Source organism: Cicer arietinum, chromosome 6 (genome assembly GCF_000331145.2).
Source record: "Cicer arietinum cultivar CDC Frontier isolate Library 1 chromosome 6, Cicar.CDCFrontier_v2.0, whole genome shotgun sequence".
NCBI lineage: Eukaryota > Viridiplantae > Streptophyta > Magnoliopsida > Fabales > Fabaceae > Cicer > Cicer arietinum.
Window position 1 is genome coordinate 12,227,252 of NC_021165.2, and position 9,619 is coordinate 12,236,870.

At 27.4% G+C, this 9,619-nt stretch overlaps 2 protein-coding genes across 2 annotated transcripts in view; one reads left to right on the forward strand and one right to left on the reverse strand.

Moving 5' to 3' along the window:
• LOC101506878 (lysM domain-containing GPI-anchored protein 2) overlaps positions 1 to 1,508 on the reverse strand; it is a 1,954-nt gene extending 446 nt beyond the window's left edge. The window contains exons 1-4 of the mRNA XM_027335905.2: positions 620 to 1,508; positions 400 to 526; positions 100 to 296; positions 1 to 17 (exon numbers count right to left, since the gene is read on the reverse strand). Of these exons, the coding sequence (XP_027191706.1) occupies positions 1 to 17; positions 100 to 296; positions 400 to 526; positions 620 to 1,400 (1,122 nt within the window). The 5' untranslated portion in view covers positions 1,401 to 1,508. The remainder of the gene's footprint in view (positions 18 to 99; positions 297 to 399; positions 527 to 619) is intronic.
• A 6,015-nt stretch (positions 1,509 to 7,523) lies between these two features.
• Positions 7,524 to 7,964, forward strand: LOC101507208 (E3 ubiquitin-protein ligase ATL76-like). Its single transcript, XM_004504594.4, has one exon. It carries the CDS (start codon positions 7,524 to 7,526, stop codon positions 7,962 to 7,964), a length of 441 nt encoding a protein of 146 aa, XP_004504651.1.
• The last annotated feature ends 1,655 nt before the right edge of the window (positions 7,965 to 9,619 follow it).

The following is a 9,619-nucleotide window of genomic DNA, read 5'->3' on the forward strand; positions in this document are numbered from 1 at the left end:
TGAACCGCTTGGTGCCACTGAAAACAATCAAAGACATCATTAGCAGTCAAAAAATAATAACCACAAACATAATTGGCAGTTTGTAACTAACTAACTAACCAGCACATGTGTTTTGGGTTGCATTAACCATAGAGATATTGCGGGAGTTATAACCACCGTAATCACAAATCGTGCTATTACACGAATCTGTGGATGTTGTTGTAGTGTTACCAATTAACACATTCTTCGAACATTCCATTGTCGGACAAACGGACCAACGATTTATGGGTTTTAGTTCAGATGGCTCACACTGTAACCTAATTAAACACAAACCAAATATTTATCAATCAATTAATCACACACTGCACATAGACATAAAGATAAAGTCAATACATAGAAGCTGTAAAGGAAAATACTCACATAAAGTTGTTGTTACTAGTAGAGTCGCATTTACATTGAACACATTCATTTGCAGTGTAGACATAAGTAGCATTTGGTACAAGCAATGGGAAGTCCAATGAATCACTTGTCACACTGGAGTTACAAACTAACAAATCAAACAAACATAGGTTCATTAATTATAAATTATAAAGAATAATTGAATTGAATTTGATTAATATAGTAAGTAGTAATTAATTACCTGGAAGGGGAACATCGAGAAGCTGACCGGCTTGAAGGGATTTGGGGTCATCAATACCGTTGATTTTCAGAAGTGTCTGTTGATTGGTACCGTATTGTTGAGCAATGGCTTGAATAGTACTATCTGCTTCCACAATGTGTGCATAGTGTATCACACTGCTCCCATCCACCTTATCACAGCTACACGGCAAAGGAATCCAAAGCGTTTCACCAGCGGTTATATTATTAGCGTCTGGGATCTTATTAGCGGTTTGAATCTGTTGATACTTAACCAAACCCGCAAAACGGTTCCTCGCTATTCCGTCCAACGTGTCACCCGGTTTTACTTTGTAACGCGGAATTTGGTTCGACGTCCCTGTTCCGTTACCGCATTTACACGGAAACGGAACTTTAACGACTTGGTCGGCTTCCACTTTGAAGTTGTCTTTGGTGTTGCTTGGGAAGTTGTTAGCGCCTAGGAGGTCAAGGAAGTGTTTCACGCCGAACAGGGTTTCGATTTCCTTCAGGGTTGTTACGTTAGGGGATTTGTAGTCGGTTAGACTACGACACGTGGCGATTTCTGAGCTGCACTTGAAATCTGCCTCCTTTTGAGCTTCTGTTAGTGTTAACGCCACACTTGCTACTGTAACGGTGATTGTTATCACTTTGTATAACCAAACAACCATGTTTTTCTTCTTCCCTCCACTCATTTTCTGTTTTGCTTTGCTTGTGATGATTGGTGTATGTTTTTTTTTATAGGTGTTGTAGGAGTGGGTCTTACTAAGTGGGGGCGTTGGGTTCATTCAATTCACATTTGAGATTCTAGGTTGGAAGTTTGAACACACAAAGCACTAGCAGTGTAGAGCGGGCTTGATAAATCATTAAGGTCAATAATGTTACTATTGACTTTGACTCTGAAAAATCAAAAGCAATACTACCAGCTATGTGCATATTTACATTGTTCGTGCTGAGTTGGATAGAATTACCCTATGCTACCATAATCAAAATTACAAATTACAGTGTTATTGATATTACGTGAAATTACCGGCAATCCAAATATGCAAGATATATAAGCTTTGTTTGTTTGTTACTATGGATGAATCATTGCTATGGACTAGCTAGTACTAAAAATCATTGCTGCTGACTTCACTTTCCTGAACCATCAAATTTCCTCAAAACACACACACTATGATAGTCTTTAATACACTTCGGGTTAAGTAGAAACATAATTTATTTTTAAGGAAATGACTTTAATTGACGTTAAAAAAATGGATTAATAAGTGATAGATTTAGAGTTTATGTGCAGAAAAAGGAGTTTAATTTAAACAAACACTATTTATGTAGTTAAATTATTGTTATCCCGTGACTCAGTCACACACGTTCAGACAGTATAAGACTGTCCCTTGGGAGGACTTGAAATAACCACATGGGGAGGAGCTGACTAATCCTAATGTGTTTTTCCTTTCTTTGTATGGGTTGTTGACGTCAAAGGTTTATAACATTCAAGTGCGAATTAATTTTGACGACCTTAAAGCCTATCAATATCAAAGATAGTTCATAGAAAAATCTTTGGTAGAATGGTTGGGTTAAGCGATGAGATTAAGAGTGTTCGAAACTCTCTATTTCTAACACTTACTCTAATAACTACTAGTATTCTTTTATTAGATCAAATTAGTGTGACTTTTATACTTTAACTTTTATGATACACACTAATTTTTTTTAAATAATAATAATAAATGTCACTAGAATTAATTCACATAATTTTGAGGTTTTAGATTGAACTCGCACGTTAATTTTACTCAATAAAAAAAAATCAACGTTAGAAATGAATTTTTCATAAGAATTATAGTAACAAGAAAGGAAAGGTTTTGAATTCATGTTCCCAAAATTGAAATTGAAATAGTTAAACATATGACACGACTGTGGGCCAGGGATGACTATTATTCAATTTTGATGGAGATTTATACTTAATCAAATCTAGAAAAAGAAATCACAAGATAAAGACGTAACTGTGCGGCCCAAACACGCCTTCCTGGATAAGACTTGGAAGAAGATAAAAACGAAATAAAATAGCAATATATGGAGCAAGTATGTTAGGCATGCAGCACAATTAACTTAAAGAAAAGTCGTATTAGACGTTGTTTATTGTGTCAAAGAAAATACTTTAGTATAATACAGTATCATTGTATATTATTACAACCATTATGTGAAACTTCAACATCACAACTGTAAAAATGAAAAGGCATAGAAACACGAGGACGACATAAATGGATACGGTTAACTCGCGTCGAAGGTTTTGACGATAAACAACCGTCTGAAAAAAAATTGTGGTCTCAAATGACAAATTTCCTTTCAACATAAATTGTCGGAGACGTATTTTCCTTGAAAGTTCCCGAGCGTTCAATTTCTGTTACTTTACCGTGAGTTTAGGGCGAAGACCTGCCTATGTCACCGTTTTTTCTTTTTGACAAAATTACTTGGTCTAACTCAATTTGGTCCTTAATCTATCACTTACTTCAATTAAAGCAATTAAGGATCAAATTAATAATTTATTTTATTTATAAACAATAATTTAGTTATATATTTATGTTTTCCATTGTATGGCTTTTATATTTAGACGACTTTCTGCTTATTTTTATTGTGTTAAAGTGTATTTATATATCGTTTGTTAGTTTCTTTAAAATAAATCTATATTAATCGAAACGAGAAAATTAATAGAAAAAAATGGTTGAAGAATAAGTAACTCATAGTTTCTATAACTTTTTTTTATATATATAAAAAACAGTTTTTCAAAGTTAAGTATTGAAAAGTTAAGATTTTTTAAACACAAAATCTACAGAGGATATTTTTATAATAAAATAAAATAGGATATATAAATATTATATATTGTTTTTTGTTTGTTTGTAGATAAATACGGATCATCTCGATTGGAATATGGGGCATTCATAAACACGTTATCATTTTTTATATTTTATGCTTAAGAATGCTAATGTGTCACAGTGGGCAATAATCTCACCATTTTTTTAAGAATTCTTTTCCCATTTTTTCTTCATATTATCATATCTTATGTATTATTCCCTCATTATTTATATATCTTTTTACTATCCGTTTTCTTCCTTTCTAGTTTTCTTTATTTTTTTCTCTATGTTTCTTCTCCGATTTCTATCGAAATATGAAAAGAATATGAGATATGAGTATGCATCAAATCTGACATTTTGTATATTTAAATATGAGGTAGTAAATATGTAGTGTTCTTCCATCTTTAATTTAGTGGTTTTTGAATGTTGAGTATTTCATCATAACACAATCAATTTATTTAATGTTGGGTATTTGTGGATTTAAATGTTGGGTATTTAGAAAAAGAGGATAATAGTGAACTTTTTCGAGATTTCAAGAACTTTAAAAATTTAATTTATGAGTTATGTATTTTTATTACAAAAATTATTTTAAAAATAAGTTAATACCAATCATAGGGTATACTTGTCACTTCATCCATTTTTAAATTATAATATTTTAAAAAAAGTTTATAACAATTTTAAAGATGAAAGACTTAATTGTTATAATCAAATAAGATAATAAACTTAAGAGAAAAAATAGATAAAATGTTGAACTATTATTTACAAATAAAATAAAGGATCACATGAGTAATTTTGTTTATTTTGTATTGAAAGACACCATATTATATATAAATTAATAATACCTCATATTATAAAATATAAAATAAAACTAGACAAAAAAGAAAGTCAAACATAGTCTGTTCTCTTCTATCCATAGAAGATATTTCTCTTATCCACACCCATCTTTAATTAGACAAAATATATTTTATATTCTTTATTTTTTATTGAAGCAAAACATTACATATCCTCAACATTCCTTTAAGTTATGTTGAAAGTAACCATGAAAGGATCATTTTTTTTTTGTCAAAGTCACAAGAATACTTTTGTTGTCTACTTCGAGAATGCACATGCGATATCATATCTTGTTTGTGAATCGACGACCAAGAGTAGCTCTAATTGTTTAGCCACCAAATGATTTGGCAAGCAATCTTTTTTTTTTTGTTCCATGAAATTGCAACTATTATGGCCCCAAAAGAGTATTTGATGACACGATTAAAATCTCGCTCGTTCCCATGAGCTGTTGCATCAACATTAATTTTAAAGATGTCTGGATGATGCAAGATCTAGCACATTTCATTAATGAGATTAGGGTTAGAAGTTTGAATTTTAATTTGGAGGAGCAATCATATCTTAAATATGAACTGACTTATAAATCAATGTGATATAATAAGAATAATAATTTATTTAATTATTTTTATAAAATATAAAATTAAAATATAAATATAAAAAAATTCTAAAATATAAATATAAGAATTAATAGAATTTGATTTAAACATACAAATTAAATGTTAATAATTAATTTAAAAAATATTTATGATTTTTTCACAATGATAACCGTGTCTTTTTATATAATTTAATAAATTAATATTCAAAATTATAAAATATGAAAATTAATTAATTTTTTTGAATAAATATAATTTATTTACAAAGATTTGTCATTTACATATAATATATATTATATCTTTATTTTAATTATCTAACAAATAAAATAGAATTATTTGATTAGTTGATTTTTTTAAAAAAAATATTTAAATTGTTTATGTAGTACTATCAATAAATAGTATTGAATATAAAATTATTTTATTATATATTTAATATTTTTTGGTAATATATAATATTTAAAAAATAATAGATTATTTTTAAAAAAACATAATGTAATTATTCATAGTAATAATTTTATAATTTAAATATAATATATTAATCATGTCATAATAAGACTGTATTAAATATATAATAAAATAAAATATTTATATTTTGTTTGTTATAATATATATCATATATGTTTATCCAACTTTATAATATGTCTGTGTCTTATTATAGGTATCAAACGGACCATTAAATTTCACGTTGATTCAACCCCACGCCGCACCATCCCATTATAACTAGGAAGTGGAAGGCAAAAGAAAGAGATAACTCGTTAGTGGATTCAATCATTTCGAGTTCCAATTGCATCAAACCCCTTCATAGTTCATAAGGTTGGCGTTCATTTGACTAATTTTATAATTGAACGAAAAGATGCATAGGCAAGGGAACGTAGACATTTTGAAAATAAAGAATCAAAATACAAGACAATAAAATATTTTTAATATAATTTAACTAAAAATTATTGACATCAATAAAATATTTTTAATATAATTTAACTAAAAAATTTGAATCATTTTATTTATAATATAAATTTACAATAAAACTTTTATAAAATAAAATATTGTATTCGATTATAAATACTTTATTAATATATAAAAAATCATGAATTTCATTCACAATAAAAATAATAATACTAATAAATATTATACGAATATTGATACATATATTTTTATTATTTTAAAAATATTTATACTTCGTAGAACTAAACCTGTAAAAATAAATAATATTGAGTGTCATAAAAAAATCTATTTAATTTTTAGAAAATTGAAGATTATACAAGAAAAATATAATCTAAGTCTAACCAACACAAATTGATAAAGTATAAAGTTATAAACATTATGTTTTGAAAAGCACCACAAAAGTTAATAAGTTAGTCACAATTCGGTATTTTGTGCCCACACAAATGTTATATTTTTATTTCAAATAAAACTATCATTTTCTTTTGGAAAACAGAGATAATATTTACTTATGCTGTAGAATAAGTATTCTTTAGGACAAGATATGAATACACAAGAAACAAAAAATGTGGAAGCATATTAAGTGTTGGATTGTATCTCTTTCCACAATTAGGGTCAAGGACTGAAAACGCTTTCAAGTAAAGCACATTAATTAAAATGCACCTCTCTATGATGGGGAAAACTTTTAAATTTCTTTTATTGTCTTTCACTCATAAAAAACCATAAAATCATTTCATTTTACATTCACTTTGTTTTTTCTTACTTTTCATGCATTTTCTTTTTGCGATATAATGACCAATATAGATTCAAAACCTAAATTGTCATATTGTGGATGAAACTCAAGTCTCCTTGATACTATAACTCTTTTCTTTTTCTTTTTTCTTTTAAAAAGATATTTTAAAAAAATAATTTGAAAAGATATAATAACTACACAAGTATTACAAAAATCTTTAAAGAAAGTCTCATAACATAGTCTTAATTTTTTCCAAAAAATAAAACTAATTGTTTAATACTAACTAATCTCTATCAAGAAATATATTGGAGACAAAAGGTGATTTTTTTTCTCTCTATGCAAGAGTTAAAAATCCAACCTTCAATCATATCTTTAATTAAGAGATCGGAATCCTTTAATTTTTTTTAGATCTTAGAATAGATGATAAATTTCATTGTAATTAATTCACACAACGATGGCATTCCAAATTCAAATCCGTCTAACTTATTAATATCAAAAATTGTGAGTTAAATTAAGGTTTTAGGGATATGAATTCCTTACTACTTGACCAACATGGAAAAAAAATAATTCATATATAATTTAATAACATTATACTATAAAATTATTTTATTTAAGCTTGAACTAACAAAATTCAAATGATTGGATGGAACATAGTGGGAAATCAAAATCAAGATATACATATCACTTGCTTTTTGATTCCTTAGAAGCGCAAATACAAAAAGGAAAGAAGAAAAAAACAGTGGGTTATCAAGTAAGCATCTCTCTCAGATCCACATATGCCACCAATTAATTTCTCCACCATATGTATTTAAGCACTCATATTTTCCTTTGACTACAATGAATGAATAAAACCATTCCCTTTGTGTCTTAATGTTATTTTCATGTACCTAAATATGTGTCGCCTTCTCTATGATTCCCACTTTCTTCTTTATATGTACCAAATTCCCTCATTATTAATTACTTTTCCATCTCCATATGGCTGAATCTCATTCTCAATCTCCAACACCATGTGATAACCACCAAAATCATGAACAAGTTGGTGGTTTTGATTGGATGGTTCTTGTGGCAGCTATTCTATGTGCCTTTGTTTGTGCACTTGGTCTCAACACTATGTTACAATGTGCATTTCAATGTGTTGGTCGTGTACTCACTGAGCCTATGCAATGGATTGCTTCTAGAAGGTTGAATTCAGGAATCAAAAAGAAAGAAATGGTAGCTTTGCCAACTTCAACATATAGTCACTCGGGTTCTCCTTCTTCAGCTTCTAGTTGTGTCATTTGTTTGACTGAATTCACTAATGGAGAACAAATAAGGTTCCTCCCAAAATGCAATCATCATTTTCATGTGCTTTGTATTGATAAATGGTTGCTTTCTCATTCTTCTTGTCCTACTTGTAGGCATCTTACTCAAGTCTAATACCTCAATTCACTCCTTAATGATTGTTATTACTATATTGAGCTAGCTAGTTATTAATTTTAAGTAGATTAATATCTAGGCCTTGTTTGTAAGGTTAATATATACAAGATTTGAGTGATATATGAACTTCCTCTGATAGTTTCCCTTTAATTTGAATTCAATTACTTAGTAAATTTGCTTCTTTTTTTTTACATAACATTTCATTAAAATCATCTAAAACCATGTAAAGTCTTCTTCTTCCTGGACATTTTTGTGACCTACAAATGAGAGGATTTTAGTCTAATAAAAAGAAATCTCAATACAATGTGCGGAGATCCTTTCCCTTTTCTTGACTTTTTTTTTTTATCCTTACTAAAGCCTCACACTTTCTCTCCAATTCCAAACTCTCGTATAAATTTGGTTTAATCATTCGAATCATTTAACTTTACTTCTTACGTTTTATAATTAGTACCATACTTATTAAAAAAATATAATAATTAAAATAAAAAAATATATTATTTTATTAAATTGTCTATCTTAATCATTAATAAGTTTTTCAATATTATCAATACAAAATATAATAATAATTTAAAAATTATATATATATAATAATCATTGAAGGGTAATATCAGAAAAAAAATCATTAAAGTTACATTGTAAATTATGAATGACATTCATTTTAAGACAATTTCATGCTACCTAATGCAAAGGAATGACAACTAATTTTTAAACTTGTTTTTTGGATAAACTATCATTTTAGTCATTGAAAATATAGAATACTGTCATTTTGTCTCTGACTTATAAAAAAATTAAATTAATACTCGAATCATCAAAATATCAGTCAATTTAGTCCCGAAGAATATAATATTATAATAATAATAATAATAAATAATTTTGACAATAAATTATATTTTTTATAGAATTTTATAATTGTAAATTATATGTATCAAGAACTATTTTAATATAGGAGGACTAATTTAAATTTTTTGTTGAGTTAGAAACTAAAATAATTACATTTTATACAATTAAGAAATAATATAAAATGATAAATTATCCTGCTTTTTTCTAATAGACATCTAGCTTTTCATTTCATCCATCCCAACATTTGTTCAAGGCCTCAGGTTGGGGGAACACGTCCTCACATTCTCAATCAAGTGTGTACGCGTGATACACACACATCCTACGACGTTGAAACAAATTTACTTCGAGAGTAACTTTTATTAAAATTATTTCATTTAATAACTCATTAAATATATTAAATTTCACAAATCTAACTTTTTAATATTTTTATAATATCTTACTAATCATAAATACAACAAAAATGATAGAAATTATATACAGCTAGTTATAAGATCTTTTAATAACTTTTTTTTTACTAAAGTTGTATATTTAAAAATATAACATACATTAAATTAAAATTATTTAATAATGTATTAAATATTTTTAAAAATTTATGAAAATTTATTATATTTGATCTATTTAGTAAGAACTATGAATGTGATAGTAAGAATATTGAAATTTATTGTACGCAAACACTTATTAAGTGAATATATAAAATCTAACAAAAGTTATTTTCAAGTTTCACTCATATATATTTAAGAGATCAAATTATATACGAAGAGTTATACCAACAATCACACTGATTCAATATCATTTTCCTCAAAATCTTTTTGGGA

Bases quoted from the DNA above. Each gene is read 5' to 3' on its own strand.
- LOC101507208 (XM_004504594.4), top strand. From the start codon at position 7,524: ATGGCTGAATCTCATTCTCAATCTCCAACACCATGTGATAACCACCAA.